This window comes from Ammodytes marinus (assembly GCF_949987685.1).
Source record: "Ammodytes marinus genome assembly, chromosome: 17".
Classification (NCBI taxonomy): Eukaryota; Metazoa; Chordata; class Actinopteri; order Uranoscopiformes; family Ammodytidae; genus Ammodytes; species Ammodytes marinus.
Window position 1 is genome coordinate 22,912,261 of NC_137221.1, and position 22,955 is coordinate 22,935,215.

Below are 22,955 nucleotides of genomic sequence, written 5' to 3' on the forward strand. Positions count from 1 at the left end.
TTGTGGCCCCTGGAATCCAGGGATGAACCAACCCGTCAATACATGGATCCAATTTGTTTTGCCTGTCGAACAGAATGCTAATTGTGAAGCACATGGCCACTGCCCCTGAATATGTTAACTAAGAAATAATTTGGCAATTTGGAATAATTGGTCAGTTTGGCACCTGTCAATGCTGTGATTTATCAAAGCTTAAAAACATGGACTGACACTCTGACTGAGACTATGTCTTTATACAAACCTCTTATTGCAAGTAGCTTCTTGAAGAGATGGGTGTCCAGGTCATTTACAGTTACGTGGCCACCTCTGAGTCAAATTCAGTTTTTTTTCTGTAAGTAGAGAACGTTTGGAGTGCTGAGGGCACATAAAGGTTAGACGTGTTGCTCTGTTCTCTTTGTGAAGAACACTCTGACAATCTTTGTCTCCCAGTGAAACACTAAAGTCAAGCCCATCACTCATTATGACACCAGTTTAAAGCCTGTTTGTGAAGTACTGCTTTACTGTGCCCATGCTTCACTGTGCAATATAATTTTGGTGTTTTTCGAGCTTTCAGATAAATGGAACTTCTACATGCTACTTTGTAAGAAAACGATTTCAAAGGGCATTGGATTATCTTGAATATGGATTGAACTATAGCTTTAACTACAATAATTTGCAGAATAATTTATTCATTTGGGTACAATAACGCAGGAAGGAAAATGACAACACTCACATAAGCAGATATTCACTCACTGGCCACTTTATTAGGTACACCTTGCTAGTCTTGGTTCCAAAGGTGTGGTTGAAGCATGTGAAGTTGGTGTAAACACCCTTTATGATGAGGATGATGTATTCTGGGATCCCATACAGTCGTAGAATGCGCCACAAACTTTCCCTCCACTGGTCCTCCAGATGGTGGGTTGGGCACAGGGCTAACAACATAGCCTGGTCCAACCAGACCATCGTACTTCATTTCATTTTTACAGAAGGTCTGGAACTGCTCTATTGTCAACCGTTCACTCACTTGGAGGCGGGTGTCTGTTGAAGTTTAAAATTATTGGATCTGCCCAGTGCCACTCTGGATCAGTCAACCTATCGCATAATGTTTGGTCGTGACGTATGTCATGAGCCGGCTTCTGACGGTGCGTTCCAGTTGTACTGGGAACTCGGATATTTCCGACTTCACTACATATAATGTTTTTTGTTTGTTTTATTTTTATTTTCTGTAACAGTAACTGTGTATCTGAATCCGAATTTGATGAAAATGGGGGCGGGACCTGATAAGCCTTTGGCTTCTTCCGTCTCCCTTCGGACAACACAAAGTATTATGTATGAATATTTGCAAGAGAAAATTGTGTATTGTGTGGAATTGTCCGAAAGAATAATTAATAAATAAATAAATAAATACATACATACATACATACATACATACATACATACATACATACATACATACATACATACATACATACATACATACATACATACATACATACATACATACATACATACATACATACATACATACATACATACATAGATAAATAAATAGATAAATAAATAAATAAATAAATAAATAAATAAATAAATAAATAGATAAATAAATAGATAAATAAATAGATAAATAAATAGATAAATAAATAGATAGATAAATAAATAAATATTGTAGTCTATGGATCTACCGGTACCTGGCAACGGTAACTTGCTAGAGCCTAACGTTTAGTTATTTGGATGAGAAAGGTTGTCGGCGTCCATACTTTCCCGAGCAGATGCACTGGAACACAGACAGGTCGGAACTCTGAAGTGAAATGAAAATTGAGGTAGGCGGGCGGAGCCAGGCTACTAACAACCCAGTCCTGTCGAAGAAATAATGTTACGGAAAAAATGCTATAGCAACCTTCTAAACGCTTGTGTTTGTGTGTATCAGTAAATAGTTTTGGTATTTCAGTGCAGTTTTTCACTGTTCTGGTTGTCTCTCTTTTGATTAGAAATGTTGCAGTAACAACCCATTATGTGCTTATTGTGGAACATTTGACTGCAGACAGACATCATTAGTTAGTTAGTTTGTTCCTACCTCTTTAAGCTGGTCAAACATCTGCCAGCTAAAGAGACGGATGTTACCTCTGAATTTGGTGGAGACCACAAGCTAGCTGTGAATAGTTGACTCACCTCAATACAGATTTCAACATACATACAGATGTAGGTCCATATCTCTTGGATGTGTAAATAGGTAAGTGTTTGCTAATACCATAATCATACTTCAATGTTTTGACTACTGTACATTGTATTTTGTTGCTTTCAAGTGGATAAATATATATTAGCACTGCTTTAATGTTTGCTGGTATTGTACGGTGTTTGGTATTCTACCGAGTCAGAGTGGTTGTGAGGTTGTTGGTTGCATCAAACACTGCTTGATGCAGTAGACTTTGGAGGCTTTCCACCTCATCTCATATTGCTCTTCTCTCATCTCCTCTTTCCCCTTAGGATACCTGTACCCACTGTCTTTGTTCTGAACTCCAAAGTTCCAGCTCTGGGCTCTACATACATTTTCAAATAAATAGTCAAATAAATAACACATTCAATTGGTGTTTTCAGTTTTGAAGGGAGGGCTTGGATTCTGTATGAGTAGTTATTATGTAGGGGTTGATTTGTTTTAGTACAGGTGTGGTCTGAGCTTCGATTGGTACACCAAGAATCCTGGATGCGACACTTGTTGTAACCTTGGGCAGCGAACACCCTGGCCCTTGTTAATAAATAACCCACACAGATTATAGATGGGGGTTGCTTGGACCTGAGGGTGTTTGTTCAGACTAGATAAATAATGTATTAGTTGCCAAACAACAAAAGCAGCCCACATTGGTTGTCATCAGGCACAAATGTAAGCAATGGTTTCAAAAGAAATATCCTGAAGATAAAGATGCGGATAGACCAGTGTGCTCTATTGCAATGCCTTAAGTCAGATCTACAATGTATAGCTCACCTAGACATTATGTTGGTATCAATTGTTCAATCCTCTTGCATGCAGGGTATTGGAAGATACATTTGAACGTATTTGACTTCGATATTTTATGGAGTTTTAAAACAGTTCTCTGTTTCTAAATTTGGTAAATAATATAATATGTTTAGTATAAATTGATCAACTTTGTTTCCAGCGATGTTTGCTGGCATGTTGCTGTGAGATCTAGAGATCGAGTGCACACACTTATTTCACTCTTTTGTAAGTCTGGCCACACCAGCATTTAAAATTGTAACATTTAGCAACAAAATCAATCAGTGAATGTGTCCATGGGGGTAAAGAAAAATCTATGCATGACATGCAATTGTTTGTCTTTGACCAACACAGCATTTATTTTGACAATACTGATCCTTGATGTAATGGAGAGCCAAACAGTTCAAAATGGACGTAGCAATTGATGCTTGTTTGTTTTGTTGCACTACCAACTTTATTTAACCTTCCTCTGTTAGATTAAATACTGCTGAAGATTGATTTGATTTTATCACACCTATTTGCAGTGTTCATCTATGAGAATGGCTGAACCTGGAATAATGTTAATGAAACATTGTGTTACAGTACACTTATAGTTTGTTTGTTCTGGTCCAAACATGGTACCAATTTGGAACAATGCTCCTATTACTTTGAGTTTGACTTGTGTTCAACTTGGCAGCATTCATAAGCAGACCAAACTGTAAAACCAGAGGACACTGGTCTCAATTAGACTGAAGTGGGAAAACTCTTGAAAGTAAACAACATGCCACTTTCTAATTTCACAATGGAGGAACAACTACATGGGTTGATCTTGCACACATGTTTATTGAAATGTGTGCATTTATCACTTAAGGCAAACAATTCCAGTGCAGCTGCACCTTACCACCATCACCCAGATTCATATTGTGGCTTTTGGTACAAACTAAAGGTTTGACTCAACTGAACTTAACAAGGCAGGTGAAAGGTGAACGCACCCTTAGTGTTTCACGGTTCTCCATGCTTTTCATGTATTCCAAAAGGCAATATAAAATTTCAGTTCCCTAGTACTGGATGAATGCTTTGTTTCTGTTTTTATATATTGTGTATTGAATATATTTGGTGTTTTGACTTAAGCTCGTAGAGAACAAACGATGTTAAGATGCTGCCTTTAGCTATGGGAATTTATTTACAGAGAAAGTAATAGTTAGTTAATACTAAGTTTTTTTTAACTTTAACCAAAGCTAAAATGATCAGTTATCAACAACTCAAACTCCATACATCTGAGTCAGGTGAAGTTCCAAAAGTAACTGGCAATCATTCAGTCTTTAAAAATGGTACTGTGGAACTTATATAAGCATAAATCCTCATACATTGTCAACTGCCACTCTCGTCTTCTGTTGCAGGATGGCCATCCAGGTTGACAAGTTTGACTTTGAGAGTCTGCCTCAGCCGGACCAGGAAACAGCTCGCTTCACCAACCCCAAACAGCTAGAAGAGGAGCGGCAACACGCCCAGGGCTGCCAAATCAACAGCAAGCTGGACATCTGTTGGTCCATCATATCCTTCCATTGGCTACATGTATGGTAGAGTGAAACCCAGTAGATAGAGATGGTTTAAATTCACAAGTGTCCTTGGTATGTCCTGAACCAGTTACAGTATATATTACAGATTTAGCCTTGCATATGTTGAATGCTTGAATCAGTGATAAAGGACATCTGGATGCTACATCTGGACGTCCTGTTCTCCTGCACTGGCAGATGGGAAAGCATATGTCCGAGTACTTGCCGCTCTGACACGGGGAAGTGATCTGTTAGTTTGTTTATGGGTGGGTGTGTAATTGTGCCACGAACCCAAAGCAATACATATATCGATGGTGATATAATTCTCCCCGTAGGTACTAGTTTGCGGTCAAGCCTTTGGTGGTCGGTCCAAGGTAATCTTTGACACCATCATTGTCAGCATGTTGCCCTCAGAGACCACAATTTCTGTCTTTTCCTTTTATGATACGGTTGTCTTCTTGTCAGTTATGTACATGTACACCACAAACACATTTGCTCTTTTTAAATCAGGAATCAGATAGGTAATATTATTTGTGCTCTTTGGGGCAATTAACAGACAATGTAAGCTGTCATAAATAACGTGTGTTAAAATCCTCTTCAATCATGACACTCACTTTTTTCTAAATGACAAATCCTGTCCCAAGTGGTCCCTAGAAGGGAATTGTGGAACTCAACGGAGGACAGAAATCAGGAACTAAATTGCCCTGTTCCTTATGATGCACATTATTTCCTTTTTTCCTTTCCACATTCACAAGAACTATGAATATTAGGCTAATTACTAAACTGTCAGATGAAAAAGCATCAACCTCGTTTGGAATGTACATGTGACATGCCTGATACTTTATACTTTTATATCAGCATATAAACACTGTATGGGACCTCACAACACAATATAATGTTGTGTTGTGGGGTGCAAAATAAGACAACTTGATAACAGCAAAGGTAGTTAATACTTTACATGTCAAGATGACTACACTGGCAGTGCTGTGTTGATCTAAAGTATAGTATTCATGGGGCGCCCTTAGCTCAGTTGGTAGGGCGTCCCCCCCCGCCCCCCCCAGGCCGGGCCCAGCAGCAGACCCGGGTTCGATTCCCGCCCATGGTCGTTCTCTGCATGTCACTCCCCTCTCTGCCCCATTTCACCTCTGTCTCTCTGAACAGTCAATAAAGCATAACAATGCCCAAAAAATATCTTTAAAAAAAATAAAAATGCTTAATGCTTTATGCTCATGCTTAAAAGATTGTCTGAATCCAGGCACACTGCTTTGTTAAATAAAAGTACTACACATAACAACCTTAATAACATGTTCCCGTTCAAACTAGTCATCATGCATATAGTACATTGTATAAAATCCTAACTCTTCAGTTGCCGGTGCATATATTTAAAGATTTAAGAGCTGCCTGTCAGATCGCTGCTGAGCAAGGTTGACGATGAATCCAGTCTCTGCACTGCTGACGTTGCCATTATATTTTTTCCGTTTTATGAAGGTGAAAACACTTACCATCATTATGTGTGTTGTTTGATCCGCAAGTCATTTGGCAGTGTGTAGGCAAGAATGAAAAAAGAAAATGACAGCGTATGAAAGTCTAATTCCCGCAGCATTGATGGCACACTAAAACTGCCTGTTTTATGTGTCATGATAGTAATTTGTCTTTCCTTTGAAGCTGAACAGCATTTAAACAGATTCTAGTAGTTACATCATCATCATAATCAGACTAGTATACCTGCTCATTACATGGTGAAACAGCCACTGTGATTTCTCTGTGCTAGTGGAACAATGAAAAAAGTAACATTTAGGAAATACAGATGAAACTCATATTATTAGAATATCATGGAAAAGCTTTTTTTTAATCTAATTTAATTCAAAAGGTGAAAGTTCCATATATTCTAGATGTATTAGACATATGGTGATATATTTCTGGCATTTTTTTGTTAATCCTTCACCTATATTCTCGAAAAGATGGCAAGTGCATGTGTTGCGTACACCAAGAGAATAGTACAGGCCAAAATCCTTGACCGCTATGATGGCCCTGATATGCTTTGGGGGCATGGTTTAGGTCCACTTGTAAGAGTCACTTCAAATCTATACAAAGTTGTGAGTGATCAGCTTTATCCTATGATGACACATTTCTTATCCTGATGGGAGTGGATGACAATCCATAGGGCACAATGGGTCAATGAATGCTTTGATGAGTATTACAATTATTCGAATCATATGCTGTGGCCTTTGCAAGCACTAGCTATCAACTCAATTCAAAACCTCAGGGAGATTTTCAACCTCTGTGTTAGACAGCTCTCGTCTCCACCATCATTAAAACAACCAATGAGGGAATATATCTTGGAAGAATAGTGTTCATCCCTCCAGTAGAGTTCCAGAGACTTTGAGAATCAATGCCAAGGAGCTGTAAAGCTATAGTGTGTAACTTCTGTTGCCCCCATGAAGAATTCTGATTAATTATAACAACAGTGTCAGTGCATCTGCTGCATATGAGGTAATCCTCTGGTGATTGTGCATGGATTGTATACCTTCTGTTGTACGTCCAGGATTTTTCGTAGTAGCAGAATCAACAACTGAAACATTTTGTGGCCGCTTCTTGGGATTTTACTGAGCTCATGTGCCAGTGTCGGGGGGCAACACCAGTTTGTAAACACTGCCATATACTGAGCAATACAGACATAGTTTTGTGGAGCTGATAGGCTGAATGTAACTTCCATTCATTTATAAGAAAAAGCACTATAGCTTTAAATCTGTTCCGAAAGCAAGCGTGTTCCAACACCTTATTAAAACATGTACATGTATATTGTTTTTTCCTTTTATTTGCTGGCCATGTATATTTATCCTATTAAAAATCTGCACGCAATGCTATTAGTGTGCAGCTTATAATTTTGGATGCAAGAGACATTAAGACACACATATGAAATATGTGTATTAAAAAAAAATAACCTTTGAACAGAGCTATGTATAGAGAATATACAAAGCTCCTCTTTGTGCATTGGGGTCAGCAGATATAATGAACCTTCCCATATTATATAACATGTCCATTTCAAAGCGATCTCGTTGGAGAGTCTGCTGAGGATCGCAGGAGAAAGTCACATGCTCCGACTACTGATCAGGCTATACTCTACTGTAACACTGATGAAGGCTCGCAGTAGCTGCTAGGTTACACAACAGGTCCACTAGAGCCATGAATTACAAATAATATATAATAAATATTAATAATATTTATATATTAATAAATAATGTTCATGCTTCAAGTGTTTTAAAGTCACAACCATGCAACTGTTAGCCATTGTTCGGACATTATGAGTCAGACTTTGAGATAAAAAAAAAACTCCTACAGGGAACATTAGTATCACTATTCAACGTGGCATGTTTTGTGTTTAGATGCTCTCTCTCTCTCTATTTCTCTATCTCTCTGTCTATGTTTCTGTCTATCCCACTCACTCTCTCACTCTCCCTCTCCCTCTGCATTCATACTGTTCTCTCACCCAGAGGTTAATACACAGGTTTGGTTGCTCTGGGCGCCGCTCGTCTCACCCATTCTCCCCAAATGTCAGCTGTGTAAATGATCAGCGGCTTATCATCAAATATTATCTGTGTAATTTGCTCTCTGACGGCCATATTTGTTTTGATGCGGCAGCATTCATCGTGGCTGATAGGCCCACCCAGGCCATCAGTGTAATGCTATCATTACATTCGGGTCACATAAACGTGCCCCCCTTTTGACATCCAAATGAGTGCATTACACAAATAACATGAAGCAGTTCATTTGTAAGGGCGCCTTAGTTCCCCCACTTTGCATATTGTGCAGATGTAAAATTGGAAAATCACTGTTATGGTAAATGGACTTGTATAGCGCTATATCTCCGTTTTTCACAGACCCAAAGCGCTTTACATTGTTTTTGTACACATTCACCCAGTCACACACACATTCATACACCGATAGCAGCAGCTACCACACAGGGTAGGCTTAGCACTAGGGTGCTAAGCTAACTAAGCTAACTATCAGGAGCAATTCGGGGTTCAGTGTCTTGCCCAGGGACACTTCGACATGTGGCGGGGAGACGGGGGATCGAACCTCCGACCCTGCACACCAGAGGCGACCTCCCTACCCACTTTGCCACTGCCGCCCAATGTTATGTTTGGTGTCAGACTATTTTTTTAAATGTTTATTTTTATTCCCTATTGATGTCTCCTGCCATATTGCTCATCTACTATTACTTATACTAGTATCCACAGCCGTGATACATAACTTGATAATATCTCTGGTTTCAATACAGCATCAGCATCTTCTTTATATAATTGTCACACTGCCAAAAAAGGGACAGCATGTCACTCCGTTATAGTATCTGCTGCAAAGCTAGTTATCCATTAAGGATATTTCTATTATATTGCTTAACATTTTTACCGTGATATATGAACTTTTTGAGATACAGCTGTGCATATACACATAACATTTACTACTTATTGTGAATATTACATCATCTATTGTTCTGCCTCTGATGTTGACCTGTTCCATTCCTCTCCCTCATGTTTGTTTTATATTGGCAGTATATATAGTTTATGATATGTTTTTTATCCAACTTCTTGTGTTGCAAGTAACTATTGCATATCGTCGTTGTCGGGTTGAATTCTTGTATGTCTGAAACGGTAATTTTTCTGATTTAAAAAAAAATCCACTGTATTTAAGAAAAACAAATGTGCCTTGCGTCGCCAATTCACAAGCTCTTTTTTAATACTTTTCATTGGTTACAACTGTATGTATACCAACACACAGACGTGAACTGTGACCAATAGCACTGATTTATGATGACAAATATAAAAATGTAAAAAAGAAAATGAAGATACAAGGTTTCGGCCAGGCAGTGACGATATGCACGCGTGTGCAGAAGGGTGTTCTCATGTCGATTTGATAGTTGAAATGCACCGAGTGTCTCCTCCATGCTGTTGTTGTTCTTAACTGTCCTCACCCTTCCATGCGTCGTTGTGGAGAGGCCAGCGTGGAGGGAGTCCTCAACCAGCTGGTCCTTGAGCACCTACAGCTCGCTCCTCTGCAGTGGGGTGAGTCCCTTAATGTGTTTGTGTGTGTGTGGTGTGTGTGCCTGCGTGTGTCTGCATATGTGTGTGAGATTATGGCTTGCGATCACACACTCACGTCACAGTCACATGATCGAAAGTTTGCGAAACCACATGTGCACTTTTACAAGTTTGGTAAATAGGGAATTCTAATTTAACGGTTGGATAGGCAATTCTGGAGAATGTTTGTTGACAAAAGCCTGGGCTCTGTAAATGGCTATGTTTACATGCTACGGTGGGCCCCCCTTTGTTAACATTCGGTTTGTAGAGCCTAGGCTTTGTATGAACACCGATTGTGTTTTCAGAGTACTCACAGTATGGACAGGAAGCAGATTGTGAGATTGTCACTGATTTGACAGAAAGTGATTTTGTCCACCAACATTCTTCAGAATCGCTTAACCCACCTTGAATCAAAATGTGCAACATGTCCTATTTTCTCTTAACAATATGTAGCACATTAATTGAAAAAAACATTTCAATCATGTTGTGGATGCTTTTTTTTTTTTTTTTTTTTTTCAATTAGACCTCCCATTATGTTTGTCTGCCAATCAAAGTGTTTCAGTGGTTCCATAACCATAGCGTTTACCTGTCCTTTTGTGCACAAACCTCTCAGAAACTGGTCTCAAGCCATGTTTTATATTTGCATTCATAATGGGCTTAGGGGGCTATTTTGGAGAGTTTGCAGACAGCAGCAGCTTGGGGACTGTGTGAATTGCTGGGGGACACACAGAATGTGTAGGAGCCCTCTTTTGGTCGCACCATCTGTGATCATCCTTTTTCGAAATCACTTTTGATTTACTGTGGTTGTTTGTTCTCTGAGATTCCCGCTCTCTCTTTTTTGGGCACTGCCAGCATTTTGATTAGTCAGCTGGGCCTGTCCTGCCTTTCACAAAGAGAAAGCAATCTGCTAAAGTGAAGCCACAGCGGATCAAGACATTGAAATTTAAGAATCTTTCAAGACAGAAATAAAGGAGGAGAAAAGGAAAATAGTTGACTTAGAAATGTTGGCATTTGACATGCACCTCCTTCTGTGAGGAAACATTCCGCAGAGAAAAGCTGTATGAGATGCACTGTTTTCCTACACTGATACATTCTCCCTATCATAGGGTTAGGGTTAGAAACCTCATAATGGATCATAATCGCCAAAAAAGAAGCCGATCTCCATCCTCAAAATCACATTAGATGTAGTAGGCCATCCTCGTATTTTAAAGCAGGCTACATCTCACTACATGAATGGGGCCATCCTAAATATGTTTCTACCTTACTAAATAACCAGGAAGTATGGGTATTGGAATGCAACCTATGTGTTAACTCTCTGCTCAGACAAATGCACTGGTTGTTATTTTCCTGTGTCTTCATTTCTGTGAAGTATGTCTTGTAGTAGACGTGGCTATTATGAACCAGATAATTTGCCTCAGCCCATCAGGATGCCTTTAGCAGGCTCCCAAAGACTATCACAGGCTCAATTACGGGTAGAGTCAAAGCATTTTCCGTGTGCCTAAAATGGTCAGTCCAATTGGATGCCTTTCATTCGGTTGTGTCTTATTTATAGAGATATTGTAGATAAATATAACTTGCTTGTTAAAAGCAGTCTTGATAGGGATTGATACTGTACAATGATATGTGTGGTTTTCTCCGTTCATAATATAGTTTAAGATACCACACAATACAACTTTTTAACACGTATTCAGCCATCCCACATCCACTGTTTTTCCCCCTCTTGCAGCTTTAACATTCCAAGGATTTTGTGTTGAGTTCAGGTGGACAGATTGTGAAAATACATCCGCTTGAGTGTATCACACACCGCTGTGTATGATATGCTGTGTTGATGGTTCCCTCAGCTAATCTTAAGAAATGATTCAGTGCCACTCTATGGGTTACAAGCAGCTGCCAAGCATGCAGTATACATTTCTTAAAAGGACCGTCAACCATGTGGCTTTCTGTCAGCGCTCCTGATTTCCCACACACACTCATTTAAAGAATACTGCAAGTGCTTCCAATTTTGCACTCAGAGTACTCGAGCATGGGGCATCGTCCTTGACTTGTGGTATAAGAAGCATAGCATGTTACAGAGAAAAACCCAGGTGTGGTTGGAGGTGGGATGGGAACACTTGTCGCATGTTATTGCCTCTCTGTATGGATGCCCTCTAGTTTTTTGTAATGAATGGATTTCAGTGAAGAAAACTGATATTAACGCATACTCACACATGCAATATGAACGTAATTTTTAGTTTTTCCCCAAATTTTACAAGGAAGCTGAACATGAATTATAAATATTCAAATTGTGAAATGGGAGCTTTGCAACCTTTAAAATTGTATAATGTGCGATAGCATTGGATAGATTTTGACAGGGCTATGATAAAACCTTGTTCAAAGGCACTGATAAAAATGCAAATGATAAACAAAAAATAAATTACGGAAACAGAATTATAAATGTAAAGCATTTTAAAGGGGGTTTGAAATGTCCCACTCTCACATTCAGAATCTTAACCTCTTGGCCTGAGATCAGCCAATTGTGTAGCATGCGAAACATTATGCCCTCTTGATGACTTGGCACCATAAATATCTATAAATATTTGATCACACGGGTTCCAGTAAATGGAGAGCATCTGTTTTATTGCTTTGTGTTTGTGTATAAGCTCATACTTATTATTGAATGGGGAGGGAACAGAGTGAATTATCCTACTGTACCTCTGGACAGAATCCTCCCCACGGTCGCATCAGCGTACATAAGATCATACATGGTGAAAAGCACCACATTATTACAAATGAATGATACATGTTTTTCTCTAACTAGAGACACATTCTTTTGTTTCTGCTGCATTTTCATTTTGGGATTCAGAGGATGGCTGTAATTCACTGGGCGGCCTAGAACTTAAAGCAGATTACCTTTTATGTTAATTCGGTAAGCTTGTATTTGTAAAAAAAAAAAGCAATTGGACACAAATTGTAATATAAACACAAACATACATGACAGGACTTTGTTTTTTCTTTTCATTAACTCTCAGTAAGTTTTCCCCATATACAAATGTGGACAGCTTGAACATACTTTTCTGCCTGTATTTGTTTGATTTCAAAGAAGCTACAGTTCTTCAAAAATAATTTGTTTTTGGGGGCGGGGGGTGGTGGGTTGAATAAATTAATACATCATGAACTGTGACTGCAGTATACTAGGGACATTTTCAGCATAATCAATTCATTCACAAGTTTTAGAGACCAGGAAAAGTGATTATCCTTACAATTTATACTATTGGTATATCCATTTTGATTGATATGTGTGAGTGTGGTTACTCCTTCTGAAAGGTGTCTCCTTAGTTACTGTTCTTTTTATTCATATTCTAGTTACAGGCGTCGCAGCCGTTAGATACTGACAAAGTATCCACTAAACTTTTTAACTTGACCGCAGATTCCGTACAGCACTGTTGAAAAGGGTAGACAGTTTTACAAACAGTCTAAATGTCAGGAGAGCAGCTCGGAGATTCACAACTATTGTTTTTCAGAAGGTTACTGGCTGACTGGTTTAATTATCTTGAGACAAAATGGTATTGCGCTTCCAAAAAAACTACTAGGGGGTTCTTGTCATCCGTGAAAATTGGAGAATTTAGAGGGAAGATGTTTGTCTGGGGCTACAGGTCAGAACACACTGAAGTCAGATGTAGATATCAGCTCTATCCACAGGAACTATTAACCCCGCTGCTATCAAAGCATATGATTTATTTCCCCCTGGATAATCCAGTATACAAAACATAATATGAATAAAACAGGAAGGTTACTGAATGTGGTGTCACCAAAGCAAACAAAAGGTTCCTAAATATTAGATTGTGTCAATGTATGACAATACCCAAGTCAAAATATCATATGCATAATTATCGATCTTCATCATGAGCAAATTTAAATCTTACAGCCATCAAACAACATATGCCTGACAATGCATTTTCTTCCGAATTGTTTCCACTAGCATTTATTAGAATAGCTGCAGCAGTAATGTGTATCAAAGTGCAGTGAAAGTAGTTCCATAGAAAACTAGAAAAAAGTGGCTTTAATACAGTTAATATGTATTAACACTTTTATTTTGTTGGATTTTTTATCATAAGACAAATTCTACACTTGTGTGTTTACTTTAAAAGTCACTTGAAACACAGCTTGACATTTGTCTAGCATTGATTCTACAAGTGTTTGACACAAAACTCCAGTGCTTCATATCATTTTTTAGGACATCTGTATTGGTGATTGTTATTGTCCCATTGGGTCATTGACATAAATTGGCTACATTCAAATTTCACAAAAGTATTACTCTATATGTCAAGCATCTCATATTTTGTTTGGCAAGAGGTTATTAGAGCTTGATTCTCCTTTTATAGGAGAGAGTGGAGTAATGAACTTAGTCACAAAAAAAATGTAAAACCCTAATGAGTTGCCTTAGAGACACCTGAAACAGAGAAGCGTGACTGTTCAATACGTATTTTTAATTCGGTGTGATGGCAGAGAATGAAGGTATAGTTCCCAAATTAAGTGTGTCCTTGAACTAATAAAATATTCAGTGTGCAAAGTAAACAACTGCAATTTTGCCAAGTTAAAAAAAAAAGCATTGAATGTTAGGGTGCTGTCACATTAGTTTTTTACCCCTTTTGCTGGAAAAGTCCCACTTCCCTCCACAGCAGTTATAAGGCCGGAACAGGTGGCATCATTTGCTTTTGTCTTGCAGCCTGGCATTATGTTAATAGCCCCATTGATTACAGCTCCTCAGCTGTCAATTTGATTAAAGCCAAAGTGGTTGCACCTTGTGATAGAAGTCGCTGCGTCGACTTAATGGAGTGTTGCTAAATAAACAGTCACCAGGCCTATCAGATGGTTGACACCATCAAAGCAGGTTATGATGACACTGTGCTAAAGGAAAGTGCCCGGTCACTATCAGACAGGAAGTGTCCTAAACATTTTCAGATAAGATTTAACAGGGTGAAATTGTTTAATGATCCCCCACGGGAAATTGGGAAGTAAACTTGACTGTGCCGAAGAACAGAGGAATTCCATCCTGAAAGACAGGCAATTATATAATTGAACACATACATTATTAAGTAACCTACCAGCAGTGGAAACATATGCAATTTTTAAATAAATATTTAATTTCACATGCGAATGTTATGCTAGACATGACTACTTTAAGCAATAGTAGGTGATCAAAACAAAAGTAAGACAAAGTAATTGTGATGCGCAATGCATTAATTAGAAGCCATATTTAAGTAACTGTGGACAGTTGACAGGCTTTGATTTTCAGTATTGTCTGCCTGTTGAGTGCTGTACACAGGCAGTGAGATGGAAAACTGCGAGCCTCAATGCGGACTTTGCACCCATTCCCCACCCTCCTCCCCACTTCCCCCCACCATCAGTCTGCCACCCGGGAACCCATCTCAATGGAATACAAATTCACCCATGAATGGAAAGACAAATGTTTAGCCTGGGAGAGAGATGGAAAGAGAAGGGTGGGGGACTTGCTATAAAAGGTGGGCAGATAATTTAATAAGACAGTGCTTCTGAACCCCCCCCCCCCCCCCCCCCCCCCCCCAACACACACACACACACACACACACACACAGATGGACATTTGGAGCAGTCACAGGAGAGTGGCTTTTCAATACACGGGTCGCCTTGTGGAATAATATGCCTTTAAGCTTTTGTCAGGTTCCCCCGATTTCCATGAGTGGTGCCGGTTTGACAAATGGTGCTGCCAAACAGCGCCGACCCCAGGCCTAACGCTGACGTCCTGTTGTGGCGATGACGATTAGAACCGCTGAGTTGAGAGAAGAGGGATACATGCATGGTTGAAATGAAAGAGAAGTGTTTAGACTGCACCTGATGATATGTCACATCTGAGCATACATCATCTCCACACTGTCCTGCAGTTATTGGGCCTGTGGGAGATGGTTGTCAGCCTTGCCAAAGCCCTACTTGCTGTAGTATTACATCAGTCCAGTCTGCCACCAAGCTCGGAGGAAGGCAAACGCAACCATCGGCTGTTTGGCTCACCCATGATTCATTTTAGACATGGTTTGACAATAATTTATTTTGAGCCCTGGGATAGACTGGAAACCTGTGCAGGGCCCCACCTTTTGCCCAGTGTGACCATGTATAAGCTGTATTAATACTGCTCCCTCGAATAACAGAGTCTGATTTGACGGTCACATATCATGCTCATTTTCAAGTTAAAAATTGTAATGTGGATTTCTACTAGAAACTGTTTTCATAGTGTAGGGTCCAGAAAACCCTTTATATGTCTCACAGTGCCCTTGCTGAATATCTTAATTTCTTTCCACGTCTTGGGGAGTACTAATGGACACATGAAAAAAGTGTATTGAAGCCTTTTGTGGCTTGAGGAGAGGCCTTGCAAATTGCCTCAGGTGATGCTATTGCTGATGGTGATTTGGTGATGCTGCAGGCGGGAGGGCATGTGGTAAGTTTGACTTTCAAGTAGGAGACTTTTATTTAACCTGGCTGCACTCGTTTCTAACCCTAATTATTCCTTAACCATAGTTTATTTGCTGTAGCCACAATGTTCCCTCCACATTAAGCATACTTGGACATTTTTAGAATTGTACATTATACATGTTTTTGTCTGATAACAAGCTTGGTAGATGGCACAGGATTTACTGTTAATTTCGGACAGCACCAACGGATTCACCTTTAGAAAAAACAAACATATTTTGGTCTGACTGTGCTGGTCAGTTGGGATGCTGTTTAATGGCAGCTTAGCGCAAGCTTAGTTCAACTTACTTTCAGGAATTTTGAGCAAACAATCAAGTTCACCGAAGACACGTGTTTCTTTAATGATGTTGTACTCTTGATTTAGAAAAAAACTACTTAAAGCTCCCATATTATACACTTTTCAGTTCTATTATACACCATATTATATGGTCTTAGTGGTCACTAATACGTTTTTCTTTAATTGTTTGCTGAAAAAAACTTTCAGATAATTTATTGTACTATGCTGATGTTCAGCTAATCTCACAATGGCCTATTTTTTAAAAAGAGCTGCAGCTCCCCTCGTAAATATACAATCTTTGAGCTGCCCCCGCCCCCTGTCCGGAAGCGAAGCCAGATACGCCTCGCCCTCTGTCTGTCAGGGCCGTGGACCAATAAGAAATAGGGGTGTGGGCTGCACAGTGGAAGCTTCTGGCTTTCCAGTTTGTGAGGTCAGAAACTGGGAGAATTCTGACTGGAGTATATTGAGGGGGAGGGGTGGGGGTTTCAGAAAGGGGGAGAGTGAGAAAAGGAGAGATTGTTATTTGTTTTTATATTTTGGCAGTCTCTAGGCACACCTTGGACCCATAGATATGTTGGAACACATTTAAAAAGTGCATTTAGCATAATATGGGACCTTTAAGACTTTAGTGTTCTACCAAGGCCTGGGGGAGCAGTTCCTTTTAATTCATCAAAATCAGACCTAAATGCTTATATGTTTCCCTTTCCCCCCTTAGTACACAATAACACTCATAATGTCATCTCCACACCGTACCTCATCCACCATCTACCGGAGAGTGCAGATTTGCTTTAATTTGTAGCTTGTGCTGCCCCATATAAGTGAGTGATGGGCGCTAGGAGGAGCACTGGGTGGGAAAGAGACCGATTTATTTGCTTGTTTTTTTTCCAGCTCTTGTCAGTCAGCCATCCTTAAAGCTCTCCAACTGAAGGCAGTAGAACGCTTGAGTGAGATGGGAGGATGACACACACCCTTTCTGGAGGTTCAGTCTGTCTCCTGGGGCAGTGCGTGTGATTTACAGAGGGAAGTGCTGACTTAGATGGGCTAAGATTGGTAGTGTATGGACAGAGACAAAGGTACTCAAACAGGGGTGATATTTGCAGAAACGATGAGGTAGCAGAGGGACTGAGTCTTGAAGCGAGACACTGCAGGTGAATAGGGTAACATTTTTAATGTATAGACATTATCGTGAAACTTTGCCAGTTGATTACGTGCAATTAAGCAGTATTTTGTTGTATTACAATGTCCTCAAACATTTTCGAATAAATATGCAATTTTGGCAATGTCTAACTCATTTGGCATACATTTGCATCTCTTTCAAAACCAAAAATATAGATGTTGGATAAAGGTGAAACTTGTGTTTTGCTAAAACAAAGTGTCTCATAAATCACACAATTAACTACATATGAACAAAACCTTATGTAATAACCTTTATAATAGTGCTTAGAATAATTATGGAAAATTTAGTTAATGAAAGTGCTTTAGAAGTTGAGATTTTTGGTGCAGACTCAAGAGTATTGAAGAAAACTAATGTTGAGATACTGGCCGTTAAAGATTGTTGTATTGGACTAATATACAGATTTAAACAGACAAGGTTTAGACAAATAAGCACGGAAATTTACATTTTGGACATTTTATTTTTCTTACCTGCAGTTTCTCAATTTAACAAAACATTGTTAATAACATTGTTTACCACATTAGGGGATGAAGCACGAAAGGACCATACATTTCTGGTCTGCCTGGAATCACCAATCTTATCCTATCACCCTGGTAGCTTTAATGTGGGAATGAGAGCGAAGATACAGCGTCCCTCTCTTTGTTTGCCTTGCTAGCCCCCCCCCTCTCTGGCCATGTGTGGATCTAGAGTTAGCACATTTAATAGGGCTCGGAGCGTCTGTTTATGGGGCATTTATCATGGCTACAGAACAATCCAGGCAGTCAGTGCGTCAGTTTGGGTGAGCTGTGGAAATAAATCCAAACTCCTCCGGCCTGCCACAGATAGCTCACCACCACACACTCGCCCATTCGTTTAGACTGCTGGGTTGGGGGAAAAGAAAGGTAACTTGAGTACAAAGGGAGCTAGATGCAGTTACAGAAATGTTTGTTGAGATTAGATTTTTTGGATAGATCTCCAGACTTTGAACCCCTGATAAATGTGCATAAAGCATCCGGCCTACCATGCCAGAAATGACTTAAGTACTTTCTAATTTGTCTACTTTTATTAAATTATTCTAGGCATTTTTTTACTGTGTGCTTTCAGCATCCATTTAGTTATCTTTTTTCATTCTAAGAACCGATGCTTCTTTCCCCATTCTCTAAATGTATTTTCCGTGTAAACTTGTTTCTCTTTCTCTGCTTTCTATCAAATAAAAAAGCCCGCTCCTTCATTGATTTATTTAGAGCAAACAAGAGTATCCCCGACGGCTGCCTTTTCATCCCTGAAAAACAGATTACCTGACATTTCTAAATGCAACTAAGTTCCAGCCCCTGGTTCCATTGTGAGAATGTGTTGAGCAGCCCCCGCCACGTTATTTCAAGGGCTACTAAAAGAGAGAATATTGTGACACAGCTGTTTCACCTGCTGGAGTACAGAGAAATGAGCAATGCTGCGTTATTGCATGTGGCTCTGCACCATTCATCGCCAACCAGAGGGAAACACAAACTGATCGGTGCTGGACGTGTTCTTGACGTGATTTAGCTAGGGATGGGATTGGCCACAACATTGGAAGCCTATTATTATCTGAATTAGATTGCTATGAAATCCCAGTTGCATTGAGTATGTCAGTAGATGATTGGCTTAGATTTATAATAAAGAGTTAAGAAAACCATATAAAAAATCAATTCATATTATACTTGATGTCTATGTCCTCAGTTTGACCTTTGCAGTTGATTTAATAAATCCCACACAATGGTCTGAGAGCCATAAAACAGTAACACAAGCTCAAATGCAAAGGCTTCTAGTTTGGCAATGACATCCTTAAACATTAGTTAAAATACAAGAAGTTGGTTTCAGTACATCTGGTGATAACAAAGACAAGTAGGTGTGTAACATCAAATGAGCTCTATGGCTTATCTATGTAACCTATTGATGTGATGCATCCTTAATTCACCGACTCCATCTGTGCATAGCTTTATCTTTTTGCTTTATTTGTGCTGACAAACTCGAGCTGACTTTTTAAACCACACATCTCTTGCAAAGTGTGTTTTGTTTTATTTCTGTCTGCAAAGTATGTACAGAAGATAATGGCATTCCGTCAAATGTAACATATTTCCGTCTGAAACCGGTGAGCCTATAAAGCCATTCCTACTAGTTGTGTAACCAAAACTATTAATAACTTTGACTTCATAAGTTTTGACCACACCATATTTAAAGTCACTGGCTATTCCTGGAAAAAGGTATAAGCAAACTGTACATGTAAAATAAACTAGTGTCTAGGGAGTGAACAAGGCAGCTTGCCTTACATCCACATAGCCTTATTTGCATCGGTTGATGGATTTGCAAAAAATGTTAGTCCTTCTCAGCCTAAGGTCCTTACTGTGGTGCAGGTACATCATAAACCAATGACAAAAGCAAACACACAAATTGCCCTTCTTGGGATCAAAGAAACTCGCCTCATCTTCCAGTAACGGCAAGTGCTGACGGTATTTCAAACGATCATTTCAGCAAGCAACTATTCCGGTTAGATCGTTACGGAATGTGCACGTGTAATCATTGTTTATTTGTAGAGAAAGCATTGCACAAGAGTGACTTTGATTGAGTCCTCTTGAATCAGCCTTTGTTATACATTGATAAGCCTTATAGCAGTAATCAGGGCAGAAACACACTTAGCCTTTGGCCAGGTCCTGGGTGACACTGAAGGCCAGTCCACGAGCATTTGCTTGCCTGGACATCTGCTGAGCATGAATGTCTTTGTGACGATAGCTGGATATGACATAGCCCCTCAGAGAGAGAAGTCACTCCACTGCACTCATCTGTCGCTATTGATTCTACTCAATGATGCCCTGGTGCCCCAGACTCATTATCAGATCTTTCCTCACATGAGTGGACCAGCTTCTGTGTTGCTTGTAGGCGGTTTCTTATGCCATCAAATATGTTTATGTCTGTCTAAATGAAGTCGACGAACGAAAGAATAGAAAGTCCTCGATCTGTTTCTTCAATCTGCGATCATTTGGAATAAACAAGACGTGGCTGATTTGGTTACGAATAAACCAGGGTGAATATGGTCACTTACGAATGTGTCGCAACAATCTCAAAATGGCATTGTTCTCACCAAGGAGGGTGCTGCGGTTCCAGGCCAGAAGAAGTTCGCTAATGATTCATATCATGCACTGTTTGTTTATGCTCAGACATATTCTCGCTTGGAACTGCTTTCATTATTAATTAGATGTACTTTTCCTTGTCATTACCGAGTGCTTCCTCAACGCCCCATTGCAGCCGGCCTGTAAATCTTTCTGACGTGTCATCCGTCACTCCCAAGCTGGCTGCTAAGAAGAGCGGGGCCATCCATCACATTTTGACTGCGGCGCATCAGATGTTTGGCCAGCAAGAGATTCACGATGGTAACAGCAGCTTGCTGACAGGACTGTGTCAACCCCGCGGGTAACTGCCACTTTTTTTTAGTATTCGCGGGGTCTGATCCTGCTCACACTACTGACAGCTTTCTGGCCCCCTGACACATGATACCGGCCCTCACTGTAGGAGGACACCTGCTGAGAAGCACTGAGCGTCATTCCCCCTGTGGGCCCTAGATTGGGAGCTAGAGGAGTGTGTGCAGACAGCAGGGCTTGGTTCAGGAATAGTATATGTGACTAGGTGACAGCATATTATGGGGTAGACTTCGAGGGGCGATAAGGCCTGGTTGCAGCATCCTAGTGTGCCCTGATAGCACAGTATATATTTTGGGAAACACTTGACAAGAATGCACTGTCACATTGTCACATTATATTTTCCTCTTTTTTTTCACCTTTCTCTTTATTTTCACTCTCTAGTGCTCTCTCGTTTTCTCTCTCTGTCTCGTCTTATGCACACCCACACACGTAGACAAAGTCATTTGCCATTTAGTTTAAAAACTGCGATCTGGTTAGTGCTTGTCTTGACTGGGGGTCAGATAGATTGTGGTCGCGGGGACCAGCGTTGTCATAAGATAACAGCTTTACGGCACAAGAGATCAATTGAAATGGTGCCGGTAGAAAACATCATTAATCAATCGGGACATTTATCTTAACTGTTGCCTTTCCTCATAACACTGACTGCTATCATTAGCTATTGGCCTACTTGTCACTCATTAGCAGCTTTCATAGCTGTCAGTAAGTGGGCATCAATGGATTCACAATAGAACATAATAAAGTCTAAATGTCCCAGCAGGAATCAGTTAAATTGATACGCTCAAATAGCTGAACAACTTAGCATTTGGTTCCAATTGTATTGACCCCATTTACAATAACTAACTAAAGCAACATATCCGGATCGCTGTGTTTCAATATGATTGATCATGCGTGTAATAATGCAGAAGCACATTAGATTGTAAAAAGCCTTGGTTTTCCAAACGATTGGATTTAAATGAGAATTCTGACCACCTAGAACAAAATTCAGTCTTCCCTTGGCTCTGTTATTTTATCTTCACCTATTTGTGAGGAAAGAACTGCTAAATGATCCACTGATGTATGTTTACTGGCTTGCAGCTATCTTTAGCTGTCCACTGATTGGTGTTGGGCAGACAGGTGGATTTATTGGCTTTTGTCAATGGAAAAAATTGCAGGCTGTTGCTTCTTGAAATAAGGCTGATGAAGGCAGTTATAGGGAGCCAGTAAAGACACAAAACAAAACACTCCATGGAGTTGAGCAGAACTGCAGAGCCGGGTGTTCATTGTTTTTATTGATCAGCTTTTATTGACCTAGAAAATTAGATACACTGACACATCAATAGTACATTATGAGCAGTGATACACTTGGTCACTTTTTTGTCCAGTCACTGGGGAGGTAGCATATGTTCTTACTGAAAGTGTTATTTCCATCAGAAATCGATCATTTTTGGGCCTGGTCTGTTGAAGCAGCATCAGGTAATTTACTTCTTGCACCCAAGGGACCTTCCACAATTCACTTTCCCAAGACATCCTGATTAACAGGTGGTTAATGTGTGCTTGCATCAGTGGAGCCATACACATCTACAGGCAGGACATACTGTCTAATTGTAGATGAGGTGAGCAAAGCATTATCAGCACTTGACCAGTGGCGTCAGAATAGAAAGTGAACATCTTCACAACTTTATTTAATTTGGCACTTCCCATTTCTGCTGACTTGCGCTTCCCGATTTGTTTAATTTCAACATTTCCGCAGAATTTTCTAGTATGTTATTAGAATTGATGGTAGATATTTATAGAACAGTATTTGGGATATCTTTACCAACACTGGGTTAAAGTTTATTAATGTAACACTTACTAAGCTTTCAACTGTTTTGTATTATTAGCCTCACTTAGGTAGGTTGACTCTCAGCTCAGTGAACTTTTTTTTAGCTTTGAATGACTCAGACTCAGACACTCTGTCTAAACTGAGCAGGTGTGTGTGTGTGTGTGTGTGTGTGTGTGTGTGTGTGTGTGTGTACAAAAAGCTAGCCTGCTGCAGC

At 39.8% G+C, this 22,955-nt stretch overlaps 1 protein-coding gene across 1 annotated transcript in view; it reads left to right on the forward strand.

Annotated features, from left to right (window-relative positions):
• Positions 1-22,955, forward strand: part of trappc9 (trafficking protein particle complex subunit 9) — a 228,972-nt gene that overhangs the window by 148,264 nt on the left and 57,753 nt on the right. Inside the window, exons 20-21 of the mRNA XM_080045758.1 lie at positions 4,345-4,498; positions 9,473-9,563. Coding sequence (XP_079901884.1) covers positions 4,345-4,498; positions 9,473-9,563 — 245 coding nt within the window. The remainder of the gene's footprint in view (positions 1-4,344; positions 4,499-9,472; positions 9,564-22,955) is intronic.